General features: G+C 36.5%; 1 protein-coding gene across 1 annotated transcript in view; it reads right to left on the reverse strand.

Annotated features, from left to right (window-relative positions):
- The window catches only part of DSG2 (desmoglein 2), a 39,989-nt gene that overhangs the window by 12,509 nt on the left and 7,285 nt on the right, over positions 1-20,195 (reverse strand). The window contains exons 2-9 of the mRNA XM_081078279.1: positions 14,471-14,506; positions 12,398-12,532; positions 8,239-8,400; positions 7,946-8,090; positions 6,924-7,090; positions 4,750-4,887; positions 4,451-4,636; positions 512-777 (exon numbers count right to left, since the gene is read on the reverse strand). Coding sequence (XP_080934405.1) covers positions 512-777; positions 4,451-4,636; positions 4,750-4,887; positions 6,924-7,090; positions 7,946-8,090; positions 8,239-8,400; positions 12,398-12,532; positions 14,471-14,506 — 1,235 coding nt within the window. The remainder of the gene's footprint in view (positions 1-511; positions 778-4,450; positions 4,637-4,749; positions 4,888-6,923; positions 7,091-7,945; positions 8,091-8,238; positions 8,401-12,397; positions 12,533-14,470; positions 14,507-20,195) is intronic.

Raw genomic sequence — 20,195 nt, forward strand, 5'->3', positions numbered from 1 at the left:
AAACATTTTATAAAAGATTCATCAATCCCTGAACTAAATAGCATGGTTTAAATGAAGGTTAATTTCCAAGATTTATGTGCAAATGAAACTGGTTTCTCCATATTAAAATACATTATGCAACTACTTCTTTTAACCAAACTTGTGTAAAGTAGAATTTGCAATACAATTTACTTGCTACTTTCTTATTTTGAATACTTTTTCGGAAAATAAGACTGATTTTAGAAAGTTTCTGAACTTTCTCTTTGTTGCTTTTTAGCCTTCTCTGGCCAGAATTGTTTTGAGGGGAGGGACCCAGTCTCTGCCTCATACTCAGGTGGTAGGGGGAAGGAGGTCTGGGGAAATTTCTCCTCGGCCTCTCAACTGCAGGTACAACTCTGGGAATCTGCATTCCTTTGGGGATTATAATGCTGGGTGAGAAGTAATGAAGTGTTCAAATTTCATTATGATTTTTTGAAAAATAGGCATTTAAAGTAATTTGAAATGAGGAAATATATTCATAACTATCTCTTACTTTACATGGGCTAGTTGTCCAGTGTCTTCATCAAAAGCTTGAAATTTGCCAATTATTTGGTTTAGGCTTGATTTCTCCATGCTCTCGCTCGTGTGAATTGAGATTGTGCTGCTTTTAAAATGAAAGCCTTCTTTCACATTTTTCACCTTTATTTTGATGGGAATGGATATAGGCTTATATTTATTCTTAACTGATTTGTGAAAAGGTGCTTTATTAGTGACAACAATGCTTAAGTCAAGACGCTTCATTTCTTCATAATCTAACTCCTAGAAAGGCAAAATCAAAGGGAATTTTTTCAAAAGCGAAAACAACTAGAACACACATAGAACATACACACATGCACACACATGTAGTTTTAGTATTAGATACAATTTAACACATGGGAAATATAACATACTTTATAAATACACTGAGTATTCCAACTCATACAACATGCAATTAAAAACTCTGTCAATTTGGGTATTCATAAATGTTAATAAGGATAATTAGGAAACAGCCCCAATTAATTTTTCAAAGGTCAATATCATTTAAAAATATGTATATAGTTTTATTTTTTATAATTAGAAGTAATTTTTTTATTAATGAAATTAATACACATTTAACATAACTTAATATCCCTTAAAATGTGTTACATAAGTTTGTTCTGGTGAAAAGGCTACAGAACTAGTGGAGGCACTGCTAGCTGTCCCCTAATATAGACTTTCACTGTGCATTTAAAAAAAAACTGAGGCCTCCAGGACACACAATTATTTAACTTTGCTAAATCCAGGGGTTTTTAAATTGTTTAAACAAAGCACGTACTCTTCTCCTTTTTAGTATATCTATTAATATCTGGTTTGCTATTAATGCTACAAAAGAGTAATCTTCCTCTAAATATTGTTCTTTGTGTATTGTGGTATTTATAAAGTACGTTTGATATAATCGATTTATCACTGTATTCATATTTTATGTTCCAATTTGTCCATTTTTTTAGAGAGCCCACTGGCCCATGTGGGAATCGAACCGGCAGCCCTCAGAGTTAGGAGCACGGAGCTCTAACCGCCTGAGCCACCGGGCCGGCCCTGTCCATTTTTTTAAATAAACATTTTTATAGTACTACAAATACTTTACTTAGCCTATTACTAGACACACTATTTGCAATTTTAAAATATAATTAATATTGCTCTGAACATTTTTATACGATTTAGATTTCCTGTTGAGCTATATTCCAGTACTAAAAGAAGTACTTTGTCAAAGTTTATTTAAGCCCTGTTGCTTTTTATTTCTAGTGGCCCTGATCATTTAAATGCAGTGTTATTGCTTGTTTCTTCAGTATAACATTAAATACATTATATGTGTTTACCTGAATTACAGTAGAGCTATTCACTTTCAGTTTTGGATGACTTATTAAAAATTTTGTTTACCTAGGGGTTCTGAATGATAACAGCTTCTCCTACACCCACTTTTTTATATGAGTCACTGTGGTATTGGGACAAGGACACAACAGAAAATGACTAGAGAAGATACTCTTGTGATTACAGAATTCTTGTGAAAGTTTTTCTTTTTTTTTTTTGGTCTTGTATTTATTTGACATGCTTTTTATTTTATTTTTTTAAATTTGGGTATGTCTTTTTCTTTTTTTAATTTTTATTAGGGAATATTGGGGAACAATGTGTTTTTCCAAGACCCATCAGCTCCAAGTCAAGTCGTTGTCCCTCAATCTAGCTGTGTAGGGCACAGTTCAGCTCCATGTCCAGTTGCTGTTTTTCAATCTTAGTTGCAGGGGGCGCAGCCCACCATTCCATATGAGAATTGAACCGGCAACCTTGTTGTTAAGAGCTCGCGTTCTAACCAACTGAGTCATCTGGCCGTCCCTTGACATGCTTGTTTTGATGGCATAATGGATGCTGGATGAGAAATAAAATCTTCCAGCCAAATGTCTTTAGTATTCAGAAACCATGGAAGGTCAAGACAATCTTAAAATAAATGAGCTAGGTATGGGGGCAACAAGTGCTGTTTCATAGTGTTTTCTACACATAGCCATAATAATCCAAAGCGAAGGAAAAATATCCAGCATCAAGACCAATGTATGAGGGCATATACCTCTATTTTTTACAACTGTCAAAATACTGGGGGTGCCCAAGAAAATAAGTACAAGTGGACACCTTGGTCAACGTTGCTCAAACAGTAGTTCACCGTCATCAGAAGTGTCTGGACACTGATGGTAACCACTCTGAGCACCTCTTGTAATTGCAGACGTCAAACGTGACTTGTATTCATTTTTTGTCATCAGTATATATTGAGTATTACAGTTTTAATACAGTTTTCATTTCTTAAAATGTGTATACATTTTTTTGGCACCCTCTGTATTTATCATTTCCATTTTTGCTATTTCTAATAACGTTAAAAATTTTAAACTCACTTTTTAATAAAACTGAGACTTTCTCATGTGATGATTTACTATCTCTATTCCCACAGTTTTAAAGTATCTGTTCTCCTTTATCTGTTTTTGGACAGTTTTATTGAAGTAGAATTTACCTACAATGAAATTCTCCATTTAAAGTGTATAGCATGATGATTTTTAGTTAACCTATATGGTTTTGCAAACATCACTAATGTCTAGTTTTAAAATACTTCCATAACCCCAAAAAGTTCCTTTTTGCCTTTCTGTAATCACCACTCATAGTCCAGCCCCAAGTAACTACTGATCTAGTTTCTATATCCACTGTTTTGCCTTTTCTAGAAATTTCACATACATGAAATCATAAAATATATAGTATTTTGTGTCTGGCTTCTCACACAAAATGTTTTTGAAGTTCATGCATGTTGTAGTATGTAGTACTTCATTCCTTTTTATTGCTCAGTAGTACTCCACTGTATGGATAGACCACATTTTATTTCTCTATGGATGTTGGATTACCAGTTTTTGATTATGAATAAAAACTGCTATGGATATTTGCATACAAGTTTTTGTGTTGATATAGTTTTACTTTTCTTGCATGGATACCTAGAATAAAATCGTTGGGTTATTGGGTAACTACTCTGCTTAACATTTTAAAAAACTGCCAAACTAGGTATACCATTTTTTGTTTCCACCAGTAATATATCGGAATTCTAGTTTTTTTATATCCTTGCTAATACTAGGTGTTGTCAAGTCTTTTTCATTATAATCATTCTAGGAGGTGTTGTGGCATCTCATGTGGTTTTAATTTGCATCTTTCCTAATGGCTAATGATGTCAAGTATATTTTTATGTCCATACTTGCTATTTGTATATCTTCTTTGTCTAACTTTTCAATGGGATCTGACTATTGCCCTTATAACTTAAGAGCCATTCTTTATACAATCAAAACCATAAATTTATAATTTTCTCAATCTGTGGTAGTCATTTTAATACAAATTTTACTATTTTTTGTCCATGTCCCCTTTGGTAGAAATAACGATATCCCTTTTTGTGCTACCATGGATCATTGAGAATACTTCAAACACTTCTATCGTTTATCATTAAGTGACTGTTTCTCCTTATGTATGAGGACATCTGGAGTAGGGCCTTTTCAAGTTATTTCAGCTTTCGTTTTTAGATGTTATAAGATTTGCCTTTACTGTTAAGTAGATCAAATAAGACATAAGACCCTCAATAGAGGCAAAAGTTCATGACATGGGAATGCTACAGTCAGGCCCAGGCTACAAACAAAACCAGAAGTGTGCTAAGTAATAATGATGTTGGGTATCATGCTGTCAGGTTAGGATTAGAGTCACCTGATCTGAATTCGAGCTGTAGTATGACCACTTATCTACTAACCATAGAACTTGGGCTTCTAGGGATGGCTCCCATCTCAAAAAATTGTGGCACCAGTTAATCGAGTATACAAAGCACTTTAGCTGTTTGGGGCTCAAAATACATCAATTTCCTCCTCTGCACCAACTTCTCCCATTCCAGTTTTGAACACGAAGTACTTACCTTAATTAGGGTCACAATTCCTTCATTAGTCTGATTATCAGTTTCTATGCGGAAATAACCCCTTTCATTTCCTGATGCAAATGTAAAATTTGCTAACCAATTATCAGAGCCTATTTCATCCGCATCAAATACTTTTATGCGCATAACTTCTACATTGGCTTGATTTTCTTCAACCATCCCTTCGTACTGCAAAACATGAACACGATTTTTATTTTAATGTAACACAAACTTAAGTGACATGTTTTAGGTGGGATTAAAATATGAAAAGTAGATATATTTGTTATAAGAATAATAGTTACCATTTCATTTTCCACTACAGGTATATTGTCATTGACATCCAAAATACGAATCTGAACTTTAGCTTGTTTTACAGGTTTATCTGTTATTTGTCCATTGCCATCTCTTGCTTCTACTGTCAAAGTATAGCTGCTGTATTCCTGCAGGGCAATGAAAAATATCCACTTGGGGTGAAAATGAATCGCTCCCAAATTATCTTTCTGGTTTGTTTTAATTCCATTTATCATCAATGGAATGAACCACAGTATATTTTATTCATAAGTTTCATGATCTGCTACTGTTATTTGTGTGATATTTATTTGCCATCAGAGCTTTCCTAGAAAGGCAGAAAAGTCTGGAGGAGTTGTTGATAGTGAAATTTTTAAATATCTCATGGTGATATTGACAGGAGATGAGTCTCTCCTTCAAAATAGTCTGTGCTAAAAGAGTGCTGTTCAAAATGTAGTTTGCTTTGTAGAGTCCCCCTGGAAGTAATGGCGGGACTCTTGGAATTGGTTCTTCCTGCTTCACACTTCATTTTCAGCTAATAGTTAAGCCAGGAAGACCTAGTCCTCAAGAAAACTTGGCTAGTGAAGGCAAAACTTTGTGAACTTTGTCTGAGAGATATGATTCTTTGAGAATGTGTCCTAGAGGACAAGGTCTTAGATGTCACACCAAAGAGAACCATTCTCTTCCATCCACACGGTACCCTTATAGTGAGTGGGTGGCTCCATTCAGTGTGGCTGGAGTTTAAGATGGAACAGTGCCAATGCATTGGGGTCCTGTGCAGGCCAGAACGGCTCAGTGAAAGGCAGGTCAGCAGCTCTGGGGCCAGCTACCTGGGTTCCAATTCTGGCTTTGTCACTAACTAGCAGTGTTGGATACACTTAATCCCTTCCACCCTCGGTTTCCTTCTGCATAAAATGGAGATAATAATATCTGCATAAAATGGAGATAATAATATCTCCATAAAATGGAGATAATAAAGCCTCACAGGTTTTCTAGGTGGATTAAATGGGTGACTATAGATAAAGGGCTTGGAATAGCACCTGGCACATGGTAAATGCCTAATACGTGACAGCCATTATTATTGGCTAAATTTTCCACACTTCAGAGACAGCAGCTCGGTGTAAAAAAAAAAAAAAAAAAGAAGAAACTCACATACTTCAAAATAATACTTTAGCATTCTAATTTTATGTGACAAAGTTTAAAGTAGAATTTTAAGAGTAATACAAGTCTTCAATTTTACAAAGCTCCCAACAGGAAAGTTGGGCACAACCCTCTCCCTCTCTGGGCAGAGTAAAATCATTTTTCCAAGTGATACAAAATATACTGGCTATGCTTGGATGATGATTTATATTTGATGAAAATACAGTGTTCATAGGATAATCAACATTTTACTCATGCACACTCACTGTTCAAACCTTCATGTATGTAGGAAGCACTTTTAAAATTTTCTATTTCCTTTTTCATCTAAAATTCTCCTTTTGAGTTAGAAATAAAAAAAGTGAAATGTTTGAGAGAATGGCCTTTCTAGGAAACTTACTCAAAATTTTCCTCCAAGTTGGGATTTACAATAATTCTTTCCTTTACAAATAGTTGTATTACTCTAAATAGGGCTACAATTTCTATCTTTTTCCTTCCTCTGTGTACGTATTAGCAGTAGACTCCATTATAGACTTCATTATAGACTTCATTATAGAGCCACTAATTAAGGAGCATTGCTTTAGAACACTCTAGCAAGCGGAATCCTGAATGGACAGGCCCTAGAACCAGCACTGTCCTTATGTAATTTGAAATTTTCTAGCAGCCACATTTTAAAAAAGTGAAAGAAACAGGTGATACTAATTTTAAACAAATACATTTTATTGAACCCATAGTATCTAAAAATATTATAATTTCAACATATAATCAACAAAAATTATTCAGGTTATATTTTACTTCTTCCCAATCAGGAGACGATTTTACACTTATAGTATATCTCAATTTGGACTAGTTACATTTCAAGTACTCAATGGCCATATATAGTTAAGGGCTACCAGATTGGTCAGAACATCTCTAGAAGAGGATAATTCCAAGAGTTGTTCTATCAATGAGGAATATACAACAAAGTAGGAAAATTAGATATTAAAAGAGAGGAGAACCTGCAAGGATAAAGGAGAGTTTAAAAGATAAGCACCATAAAATATTAATTTACCTCTCTGTCCAAGGTAATACTGGTTGTATAAACCTCTCCTGTATCTTTATTCAGGTAGAACACAGGAGGGTAAGGAGGCTCCTGAGATACGATTTTATAGGAAATTTTAGAATTCTGAGTATTGGGTTCATCTGCATCTGTTGCGGTGATTTTCATCACAAGTGTATCTGCCATCAGAAACAAAGGTGTCCAAAATGAATCTCAACCTTAAGTACAGTTACAGACATTATTATTTTAATTTCATCTTGTTCCAAAAAGGATTTCAGGTGCTTATCAAATCAGTTTATCAAGATGGAAAAATTGAACTGGGTGAGGAAACACGTGGGAATGGATATAGTAGTAAGAAAACAAAATGAAGGCATGCCCAGGTCAGTACATAAAATTCTTCGAGTGAAGTCCTAAACACTTGCTGCAGGAAGGCCACAAATTTATTTATAATTATTCCAATAAACAAAACAAAGCAAGAAGAATAAACAGATACAAATAAAGGCTTATTAAAATACAAACAATTCAGGAGAAAAGCAGCTATTCTTTACACTATGATCAAAGACAAATCTCTCCTGCAGGTCTTCATAAAGAGCACTGCATTGAACGCTGTCAATAAGCCAGGCAGTGGAAATAATGTAAGTCAAGTCAGCAAACTACTGCCAGTCGGCCAAGCCAGCCATCCACCTGTTTTTGTAAATAAAGTTTTATTGGAACACAGCCATGCCCATTTGTTTTCATATTGGCTATGGCTGTTTTCCTGCTATAAGGCAGAACAGTTGCTACAGAGACCTAATGTCACATCAATCTATCACACCTGTTGTGAGGGTATAAAAGACACCATGTAAAGTCTTTTGAAGTTATCACCAAAAATAACCCCACAAAAAAAACAGTTCCAAGTCTGGAACAATAGGTTTATTACTATTTGTTCTGTGGTTAGTACACAGCCTCCATTAAGATACAGGATTTAGTGTTCAGTTACACAATGGAGTTAAAATGACCTTGGGGATTCATTCATAAAAATAATAGACTCTTACGTGCTGCACTCAGTTCTTCAACAGACCCAACAAAGACGTCCTGCGTGAATACTGGCTCATTATCATTGATATCAAGAACTTTAATGCGGAGTTCTAATGGTTGCTCTAGGTTGTTTCCTTTTTCATCCAAAGCATAACCAATTAGCTGAAATCATGACATAAATAACCGAAGAGATTAGATTTAAGCTAAGGTAATTAAACTACCATTGTATCAAAAACACACACAATAAAACCAGTCATTTCTATTACTAAAGAAAACTACAAATTAATAAATGTAAAATTGTTCTTCTTACCAGAAAAAATGGTGTTTCTTCTCGATCAAGAATGCTGGTAACGTTCAATTCTCCGGTGTCTTTATTAAACACAAACACACCCAGAGGTGGCTCTGTGATACCTTTTCCAGCGTATTTGTATATCACTTTTAGTTCTCTTTCTTCTGCAATATCAGAATGTATCTAACGTAAAAATAACAGAGGAATGCCTCAAGTTAAACTCATCCATAACTTACATGTAAATATTTTTAGTGGAAAATTTCCCTCTGAAGTTGTCCTGATGTTGATAGGAGGGAGGTGGGAGAACAGGATGTGCTGGTGACAGAGAACCTGGGTTCTAACCCTATCTCTGTCACTCACTAGTTACATGATACGAAGGCAGTTACTTAACCTCTCTGTGCCTCAGTGTTCTTATCCGTAAAGTGGAGAGATACTACTGCCTCTCTCTTAGGGTTGTTGTGAAGTTAAGATATTGTTAGGTGTACATCTTGGAGCAGGTAGATTTTAAATTCAACACAGAAGGTAAAAATTGCAGAGTCAAAATCACCTACATAAATCCACTTGATCATCTGGAAAGGATGAACAAGGCATACTTCCACAGAAGGATTAAAATAATCAAGTGCCATCCCTGCTTAAAATGCTTCAGCAAATTAATGTTTCTCACCTGCTGTGCCTTCTGTAGTTACCATCTTCAGCCTCTATAAACAGTTTTATTTGCATCTCTAAATATGTCTATGTGGCCTCCTATTAGTTCCTCAATTTCCTCCTTCAGACATCATTGAAGCCATCGTCACCCACCTGCCTGGCCAGTTCTTTGTCGTGACACCTCAAGATTAGTTACACTTTCTTCCCATATGTTTCCCAACATGCACTGGGGCTGGCGGGGCAGTTTTTGCTGAGAATAAACAAGGGAACAGCAGATGGGGTCTCCAGGCCTATTATACCAGCTCTGCAACTCGAGTGGAATGGTGAACAGGAGCAGTCCCATGATTACTTTTCACTGAGTTTCTGTCTATTTGTTTGTCTTTCTCTTTTTCTGTGTTTGTCTCTCTGTTTTTTGCCAAGTATATATACACATGCCATATATTTGGCATGTGTATATGTATATGTATGTGAATACACATGTGAATATGTATATGTATGTGCATATATATTAAAATACTTTAAAACTATTTTAGATCTTTATGTACTGATTATATGTATTATATAATTCCACTTATGTCCAAAATAATACAAAACTGTGTATGGACATAACTGTTGGTTTGTGTGTGTGTATATACTGGGGAGGGGAGCCGAGTGCCAAAAAATGTATACGAGTGGACACTCTGGTTAACATTGCTCAAGCAGTAGTTCGCCGTAATCAGCAGTGTCTAGCTGGACACCGATGGTAATCACTTTGAGCACCTCTTGTAATTGCAGAAGCCAAACATGACTTGTATTCATCTTTTATTATAGGTACATATTGAGTATTACAATTTTAATACAGTTTTCCTTTCTTAAAATGTGTATACATTTTTTTGGCATCCTCTACATGCATATAAGAGTGCGTAAGTATACACAAATTAATGCATTTCATAAGATCTGGAAGACACTAAACTGTTGACAGTATTACCTCTAGAAACAGAATTTGGAAAGTTGGGGAAATTTACCAAGCTCTTTTGCTTTTTATATAAATTTTACTCTTAACAACTTGTCTACTAAAATTAGTGAGAAGAACAATTAATGCTTATTGAACCCCGAAGAATCAATGCATTTAGGGAAACCTATTAGAAAAATGTGTGAATGACTCAGGTATCTCAGAAAATCAAACCCAAACAAAAAAACTTAATTGCATATAAACCCATATGGGTTTTGTAAACCCATAATTAAAATTTTGGTTTTTAGAAGGCTTATAAAAGTAAAGCATTTGCTGGAAAAAGGAAATTGTTAACTCCTGTTCCATCGCTGCTCTTTGTTTTAAGGAGCTCTTTATGTCTGGTATTTATAAGATTGGAAAGATGAAGTAAAATTTGCATATGAACACTTATTTATTCCCACAAGTGTTTACTGAGCACCTGCTGTCGTTGCTCAGGGCACAGGGCATGAACAGTGAGCTTAAGAACTAAGCCCTTACCCTCGGCGATCTTACACTCCACCAAAGGAGCCACACAACAAGCAAACAAGGTAGAGCAGAATGTCCTGGAGAGGACTGTGCCATAATCCAAGCTGAAATGGAGAAATGGGACAGAGAGAGGTGGGGTGAGGCAGGGAAGGAAACTCTTTTAGGAGGTGAACCTTGGGCAGAGGCTGGATGCAGAGAGCTACTGCAAAGATCTGTGGGGAGGGGCTTCCAGGCAGAGGGAGCAGTAAGAGCAAAGGGTGAGGCTGGAAGGAGCTGGGGTTGGTTTAGGGATGTAGCAGGGTGGAGGTAGGGGGTTGACAGGGGCTGAGGTCAGAGAAAAGGAGGTCAAGGCCAATAAATCCCAAAGAGATCTTATCGGCCAGGGTAGAGTTTATTCCTTCCACTGCAGCAGGAAGCTACTGAAAGAGTCTCATGAAGGTGGTGAACACGCTTTGTCTTTTCTAAAGATCATTCAGGCTGCTTTTGGGAGAATGAACTGTGGTGGGGGCAAGAGTGAAAGCAGGGACACAATATCAGGGGCTCAGTTTGGTAACACTAATTTGGACTAGGGGCGGTGGCAGTGGAGAGAAGTGGGCAGATCTGGAATATATTTTTGGGCTAGAACTGATAGTACTTGCTACATTTTTGAAAAACTAGATGGAATTATAGTGCTATTTACTGAAATGGGTATAGCTTATGGAGAACAGCTTTAAGGGAAAAAAATCAAGAGTTCAGATTTGCACATACTAAGCCTGAGATATTACCATATAACTTATCAAAAAATAGGACATTTTGAGAGTGTCCTATTAATAAAGAAAAGGGAGTTATTAATAAGCGAGGACCAGGGGCAAAAACCAAGACGAACTCAAACAGGATGTATGGCCACCTTTACCTATTTGGTATCAGTTCTTTTCATTTTGAAATTACTTTTCAATATGCCACCCCAAAATATACCACTTTGGCAGAGGACAATTTTGAGCTGAAGGTAAGGGAGAAGAATCAGAAACAAGAAAAGGTCTCTGCCATTCCCATATTTGTCTAAAAGCAGGACATAAATTTGTAAATGTGACCTCCCTCCCCTCTCTATCAATGACAAGTCAGTCATCACCAACAACTTTAGACTCTTGTTGGCGTGGAGATGCTAGAAGGAATCCAGATAACAAACTTTACTAATTAGCCTTTTTCTATCGTTAGTTTCCCATATACTTGCCTTCCCACAACTGGCTGTCTCTACCAAGGTCCTTTACCTTGTCACTTCTCTAAAAATGAATTGTTCCTTTGCTAAGATGCTATATAAGCCCAAAACCTTTGAGTTACTCATCTCTGGGCAATCACTCCCATGTGTTATTGGCAAAATACACATGCTAATAAACTTGTTTTTTCTCTTGTTCCATTTTCTTCTTCAGTCCAATAAGGCCCCAGAGAACTTAGAAGGGTAGCAGGAGAAACAGTTTTCCTCCCCTACATATGATAATATGTTCTTTGAAGTATTGTAACACTGGTACACAAAGATTCAACTATCGTGTTTCCCCAAAAATAACATCTAACCAGACAATCAGCTTCAATGTGTCTATTGGAGCAAAAATTAATATAAGACCCGGTATTATATTGTATTGTATTATATGATATTATATTATTATAAGACTGGGTATTATATTAAATATTATACCCGGTATTATATTACATTATATATTATATTATATATTATGTTATATTATACAAGACCTGGTCTTATTTTACTATAATTTTTGCTCCAAAAGACGTATTAGAGCTGATTGTCTGGCTAGGTCTTATTTTCGGGGAAACATGGTAGTACCAGATGCCTTAACTTTTAGTTGAATCAAAGCTCCAAATTATGCATTTTTTTGCCAGTGATGTTGCATCTTTCATAGTGGGAAAGATCTTAAAGTTGATACTTTCTGCTAAGAATTAAGTTCTGCTAATTTTCTAATACACACATAAGGCTCAGTAAATACATCATATAATTTTCTTTAAATTTTAAAGTGAACATAAAACTCTTCTCACACCATATTTTAGTAATATAGGCACATATCTTTCTTGTTCCTCTTAAGAAGGTACCTTGGCAATTGGATTCTTTTTGGACAGATCCTCTCCCTCCCGAAGAGCCACAGGGGCGGTGATCCAGGCACGCTTTTGTCGCACTAAATGCCTATGTTTAGGAAGCAGCTTATTTTCAGTCCTTGTGTTTAAGGCCTGCAAAAGATTGCCATACCCGAGACATTAGTATGGTATCCTGTAATTTACTAAAACTTTAAAAATGGTTGTGTAAATTTTAAGGTATAAATTTCATAGTTTTTAACAGGCTTCATTTTCAACGAGGAAATGTATACACTCTAGCAAACTCTACAGGCTCAGTCAACTGATTGTCTCCAGACCAGTAAAACAGTACAGTTTAGTTGTTTTCAGTAAGAAAATATTTCCTAGAGGGAAGAGTTTAAACAGCTAGAGTAATTTAGTGACCTGATAAATAGGCAAAATAAAATTAAAATACCATTTCAAGAACTTTTTTTTTTCTTACTGAGGATGAAATTCCATTTTTCTGTGGTGGCTCATATTTTAAAAGTTTATTATGAAATGTTTTAAGACTAAATCTTAGTAACCTTTTGATATCAATTTGACTAAAAGTAGTAAAAGTGTCAGTTAATGAATTTATTGCTTTAAAGATGGGTAAACAATTAAATTGCCCATCTTTTGTTTTTAGAGTCTGTAAGTGGAAAATTACTCTATAAATTTTCAATTAGGCTTTAATAGATAAATATATATATTATCCAAGGAAAATTTCAATACAGCTGACCTGGTATCTTAGGATCAGAAATGATTATTATATTAGGTCTATTATTTTACTAATTTTGTTGCTCTACATAACATGTATTGTATTTTGAAATATTTACAGTGGTTATCACTAAGTCATTGATTTTTCTCTTTGTTTTTAGTTGAAAAAATTCTATAACTTAAATTATGTAACATGAAAATAACGTTAAAGTTTATGATGTAAAAATATAAAACTTCCTTCTATATTTTCACTTATATTTCAGTGATTCATTTTTAACAGCTTGATGAATATCTTTTATGATCTTTACTTATGACCATACAGTTGCATATGTATAAAGGTCTTTTTCCTATAAAAATGGAATTATCATATACTTCTCATTCTGCCAGACTTTTTTTTTTATAGTTTTATTTTATTTTATTTTATTTTTACATCCCTCACACCGTGAACCCCCCTACCCCCATCCACCACCACCCCAACCTCACACCGAGCCATCACATTATACACATAAAATTATAGTTGGCATTCATTAATGTCCAGCCTCTGGTGTACAATGCCATGACCAGGCATCCACAGCATCTGCCAGACTTTAAAAAAATTTTTTTTATTGGGCAATATTGGGGAATAGTGTGTTTTTCCAGAGCCCATAAGCTCCAAGTCGTTGTCCTTCAATCTAGTTGTGGAGAGCGCAGCTCAGATCCAAGACCAGTTACTGTTTTCAATCCTTAATTGCAGGGGACGCAGCCCACCATCCCATGTGGGAATTGAACTGGCAACCTTGTTGTTGAGAACTTGGGTTCTAACCAACTGAGCCCTCTGGCCGCTCCTCTGGAAGCTCAGCGGCAGCTCATTGTTTTCAGTCTAGTTGTGGAGGGCGCAGCTCACTGGCTCATGCGGGAATTGAACCACCAACCCTGTTGTTCAGAGCTCGCGCTCTAACCAACTGAGCCATTCGGCCGCCCCTGCCCTTGATTTTTCATTCAGTACCTCACCATGGACATTCTTCCATGTACCATAAATTGTTTCACCATTCTCCTATTGATGGACAGTTAGACTGTCAAAAAATGCTGCATTGAACATCCTGTATATACTGGGGGTGCCAAAAAAGTGTCTAGACATGACTTGTATTCATCTTTGGTTATCGGTATATATTATTACAATTTTAATACATTCTTTTCCTTTCTTAAAATGTGTATACATTTTTTTGGCACCCTCTGTATGCTCCCTTGTACTTGTTTGGGTGGGAATGGCTGGCTCTAAGTGAGTGTGCATTTCTAGTCTGGGGAGGCACAGCCAAATTGTCTTCCATGAAATTAAGCCTCTGAGTCCAAATGACAGAAATACGCTCCTTGGTTCCTTACCTCTAAATGGAGTGTATTTCCAAAGTTAAAGCAGACCTGGAAAATAAAATTATTTGTTGTTTAATATGATTTATCATTCAATTCAGTTTAAAAAATTTTGTTAATGAATAACCTACCACCTCAGATATTATAGACATTTTTTTTTTTAAAAAAAGGTTTAACCACCACTACTATCTTCCTTTGTCAAAAGGAAACAAATTGTAATTTTTCCCTTTGCCTCCCTGCCATGACCACGGACATAGAGTGCAAGCTACACTCTTGTTGATCCATACTGCCTCCTCCAGGAATCTGAGAACACAACTAATATCTGCAAAACGAAAACAAAAACTTTCCTCTTGAAACATTAGCCAATCACTGATCCTTTTTTCCTTACCCTGCAGTTTTCATCTCGTGTTCTCGGGGATCCACTTACCTTTCCCTGCAGCTAACTCCCATCATTCCCTGGGGTCACACACACAACTACTTGTATGATTAGGACTCAATTCCTCACCAACTCTTTTCTTTGGTTCCTATCAAGAATAGTCACACTTTGGATTTCATCATTACACAGAACTAAATACAGTTATGTTTACTCTAAAGTCAGCACAATAAACTCCTATCCTGCCTTTTGACTTTTGCTTCACTTTCTTTATAACCCATTGATCTCCTCTGGTCTTCACTTTTTTTGGCTTAATTGAGAAACCCGCACTTTCTAATATGGTAGCTACATGTGACTATTTACACTTAAATTACTTGTAATTAATAATTCATTTACTCAATTGCCACATGAGGTAAGTAGCTTGAAATGTTGCAGACATCCATCATTGCAGACAATGCTACTGAAGAACACTAATAGATTACTGCCAGCCATTCCAAAGATGTTGTAATGACTCAGGGATGTTTCATTCCCTTGACCTTCTAAAACTCCTGCCTCACTTCTCCCCCAACTCTGTAAGCCTAACTACTATTTTGTTTGATTCTGACCCTGTACTGACAACATTGCTGGAGAGGGCTGATTTGATCCCACACACATCCATGCTCCCTAAGAGCTGCTCCCTCCACAGGGTTGGTGTTCATTTCTGGGGTGAACCCAAACATGATTATGTTTGCCCAGGAAAGTTCAGTAGACACCTGTTGTGCAGGCTTCCCATTAGTAACCCTCTCATTCTCAAGTGTGCTTATTTAGACCATAAATTACACAGTCACCTTATCTTTGTCTTTTTGTATGCCTATTGTACTCTTCTAAACTTCACGATTTCATCTAAACCTAATAACCTCCAAAAGGCCGCACCTCCAAATACAATCACATTGGGAATTAGGGCTTATATACATAAATTTGGGGGGAACACATTCAGTCCATAACAATGCATAAGAGAATTGTGACCAATGAGATTTCAGGAGAGTCTGGAAAAGATTATCCTCACTAATAAGAAGAGAAGCATATGCACAACTGCTCTATTCACCTGCTTCTGGAGATTGCTGAGCAAGGACATGACGCTTGGTGTGACCATGAGAAGAAAGCTGATAAAATGGCAGAGAAGCCAAATTGAAACCATCTTGGAGTTACAGAATTGGTCAAATCTGGAGCCACCCCATCTCTGTTCCATTTCTTATGAGATATTATTCTTTTTATTTAATCCACTATTAGTTGGTTTTGATACTTGTATGTGAAAGCAACCTAACTGATGTACCTACTTGGCAGGGTTACTATACAAATTAAAAGAAAGAATACTAGGTGTATTTATTGCAATGACTGACACATAGCAGGCAATCAGTAAATAAAATTACGATATTTCCTCAGTTCTAAGACTTGCATTGTTCTCATCTTAAAATGTCTGAAATTTGAATGTATTCACTCATGCCTTCAATTTCCTGAGCTCCTACAACATGCTAAGTGATAGAATGTTCTTACCCTCTTGGATTCTTACATGTTGGGGAGATAGACAAAAATAGGTTGTGATAAGAGCTGTAAAGAAAATTAAAGCAGGGGCAGGATGGTAGAGAGTAATTTAGGACAGTGGCAAGGCTCTCAGAAGAGGTTACATTTCCAAAAAGACCTGAATGGAATGAGGCAGCAGGTCCGACAGAGCCCTGAAAAGGGAGCAGCCAGGCCATAGAGTGGGAATGACAGCGGTGTGATCAAGGTTGGTGCTGTTCAAGAGGAGTGAGTCAGTGGGGATGATGCCAAGGACTTCTGGGAGCTGCTAATCTTAATCTACTTGCTGATTACATGGTTTGTTCAGTTTGTGAAAATGCAATAATCCAGTATACTTGTAATATGTGCACTTTTTTCGTATGTGTTAACATTAAAAAGTGACAAAAATTTGCATGTACCTTAAAGCTGAGGGTGTCTTGGAATTTATGTAATAATAGTCCTGCTATTTGTTTTTTTGTTTGTTTTACAGCACCTATTGCCATAGCTTGTTTTCACGCTTAATAAGGCATGATGGACTAAAGTATTTGCTCTACAGTCATTGCACAAAAACCCAAAAGAATTGTACCAACATATTGTCAATTGCGGAACTGTTTATTTGATTTTTAAAAAAGTTAAGATCTTAACTACTCTTTTCTAAAGTAAATAATTTGGATGTTTTTTGGGGACTCTATCTCCCACCAGGGATATTTGGTGATGACTGGAGACATTTTGGTATGCATGAGGACAATGCATACCAAAAAAGCGCGCATATCACAAGTATACTGAATTACTGCATTTTCACAAGCTGAACAAACCATGTAACCAGCAACTAAATTAAGGGTTAGGGGTGGGGAGGTGAGTACTGGTGCCATCTAGTGGGTAGAGACCAGAGATGCAGCTCAACATCTTACAATGCACAAGGCACCCCTCACCCCATCAAAAGCCATTTCTGTTTCCAAATGGTAAAGTGCCAAGGTCAAGAAATTCTGATTCAGACCACGTTTCTGATTGGAAATTACTGTAATAAGTAGGGTCAAGAAGGTCCTGTAAGTTCCATAGGACCATGAGGATTTATGTAAATTTCCAAATTGGTAGCATACAGCAGGCAATATAAATAGAATAACTGACACTCTCTGTCTCTGTCCTCCATGCCCACTTCCCTTTGAACATTTTCAGCGCTGCACTTTTGAGTGACCCCCTGTGGGGAATGTTGGAAAAGAGCTTCAAACAATGGAAGGATGGCTGGACAAGATCACCATTATGTGTGATGGCTCGGTGCGATGTCAGAGAGATAGTGGATGGGGGGAGGGGAGTCCACAATGTGAGGGATATAAATGATAAAAGTCTAAGCATGACTTTGTCTTGCGCACCTGAAACTAATAAAAAAAAATCTTAATAATAAAAAAAAGATCACCATTATGGTTTCTTCCAACTATGGAATCTGTAACTCTTTTCTTTCTCATGAGGAACTTGGTGATAGAAAAATATCATGTGCCACCTGCATTAAAGACTGAAGAGAAAGGAGGCTTCTAGTCTCTGTATCCAACGAAGTAGTGTTTTTAGAGGCACTAGATAAATCCTTCAAGAGCATTCCTAATTTCTTCTGTTGGATCCTATTCATCTTGTAAAGATTGGCCTTCCTGGTAACTGGCAAGAAAATAACTTGGTTTTGGCAGAAGCATGAGGGAAGGTCAAACACCACTGCAAAAATACAATAAATCAATGTACCCTTTGTTCTCTAGGTTGGCACCTTTAAAAAAGACTTCCTGTTCTGCAGTAACCTTGATGAGTTTAACAAACAGAATCCAGGACTTATGAGGCAATGGATGACAGCACTTCCTGGCTGATAGATTCTCGGCGAGGTAGCCTATAAAATTTATTTTATGGCTAAACGTCATAACTTATTTAGAAAATCCCAACTTATGACCCACACATAAGTATAATTTCTATAGCAGCCTCACTCAACTAGTTTAAAAAATTACATTTTTGTTTTCACAGCTGCTAACTTAAAAGACTCCACAGCCAAGAAAAGCAATATTCTGAACTTTTAAGTTTTGAACTCCGAATTTGAATTTTAGATAGTAAAGCTACATACTTTAAGTCTAACTAAATTATATGATTTATCATAATCTTTCACCTGCTTTTCAGATGTTGGGGCCAATCGTAGTGTAACAAATATGATTTGGGGTGAGTCATATGGAAGTTAGCTTCAAAGAGAAACATATTTCCTTTGTAAGCATTTATTGCCTCGATGACTTTTAAAATATAAATTTAGCAACGCTGTGCTATACTTGAGTTGTTAGATCACGCTGTGCATTCTAACTTCAAGTTGAGTTTTGTGTAATCATGGACGGCTCCTAGTTTTTCCTTAGTTTAGGGAACAAGGACAAATAAACTGAAGATCAGGAAAAGTCAACAAAATATTTTATTTGGTGTTAATTGCTTTTTACTCCCAATTAGTTTCGAAAAGGGATGTTAACAGAGGATCTCAAACTTGAGTGGCATCAGAATCACCTTGTTAAAACAAAGATTGCTGGGGCCCCACCTGAGAGAGTCTCTGATTCAGCAGGTCTGGGGTGGGGCAGAAGAATCTGTACTTCTAACAAGTTTCCTGGTAATGCTGATGCTGCTGGTTTGGGGATCACACTTTTGAAAACCAATGTGTAAAATCACAGAGTAGCAAGAGAAAGGGAAGAGGAGAGCAGGGCTAATTTATAAACTGAATAATGAACCCTTAATTACAGAGAGGTGTGAAACAATGGATTCCAAACAAGGAAATTCAGTCACTGAGTTATTCCCATCACAAGATTTTCCCATTTTATCAGTAATAATCAACTGCAACAGGATTGCTTTAAATAGTGTTCTCACCTGGTTCATACCTCCTCTTCTAGCTTAAGTTTTACTTGATTCTGAACATTTTCTTTGAAATATTTTACCATTTTATTTGTATGTATTTTCTATAACTACTACAAATGTTTTTGGAATCAGGGAAAATATAAGTAAATCCATATGACACATCTTACATAATTTGACAAGACAAAAATGATGGGCTATTTCCGTCTTTTTGCTGCAATATATCCCTGAAAATTACACTAAAACATAGAAAAAAGAAAATCAAATACCCCCCCCCCCCAACCCCAAAGTTTAAGAAACCAAGAGCTTCAGATTGTCCTTTTTCACCATTAGATGGCACTGGTCTATCAAGAAGGCAAACTTCGGGAACTACCGGAAATTGGCCAACAGTTGACTCCAAGGTCCACAGTGGAAAACAGGCATTTTCAATTCGCCTCAAATAAGTGGATGGCAAAACTGAACAGTGAAAATCAATGGCTTTTCCAAAGCTGTATGAATACTTTTGCAGGACTACTTCCTGTGAAACTAGACAAATCTTAATGTCCATTTCTTCTCTTTTTTCCTTTCTAGCATCCTAACTGATAAGGAAACTAACTAAACAATTATTATTCAGTCCCAGAAGTTCAGGCCTTATTGATGACAGATGATAGAAAACTGCTGTAAAAGGAGTGATGCCTTTGGATTGACAGGAGGCATATGGTGTCCGGGGATCTGGGTTCTAGCAGGCTTCGCCCATTGATAATATTCACGACAGGAAGTGACTCGCATACATGCAGTGGGTGCCCAAAACATGCCAAGGTCTCTTCCCTATGCTTCTCTTCTGTCACCGTAAGCTCCATGACCACCAGAGTTCAAGAGCACCTAGAAGGCTGTTTGCATGTAGCAGAAGCACAGTAGTGACTGATGAATGTGTTAAACAAAAATTTACCTCTCACCCTATCCAGGCATTAAATACTGCTTCTAAACAAATGAAATTCC

Source organism: Rhinolophus hipposideros, assembly GCF_964194185.1.
Source record: "Rhinolophus hipposideros genome assembly, chromosome: 17".
Classification (NCBI taxonomy): domain Eukaryota; kingdom Metazoa; phylum Chordata; class Mammalia; order Chiroptera; family Rhinolophidae; genus Rhinolophus; species Rhinolophus hipposideros.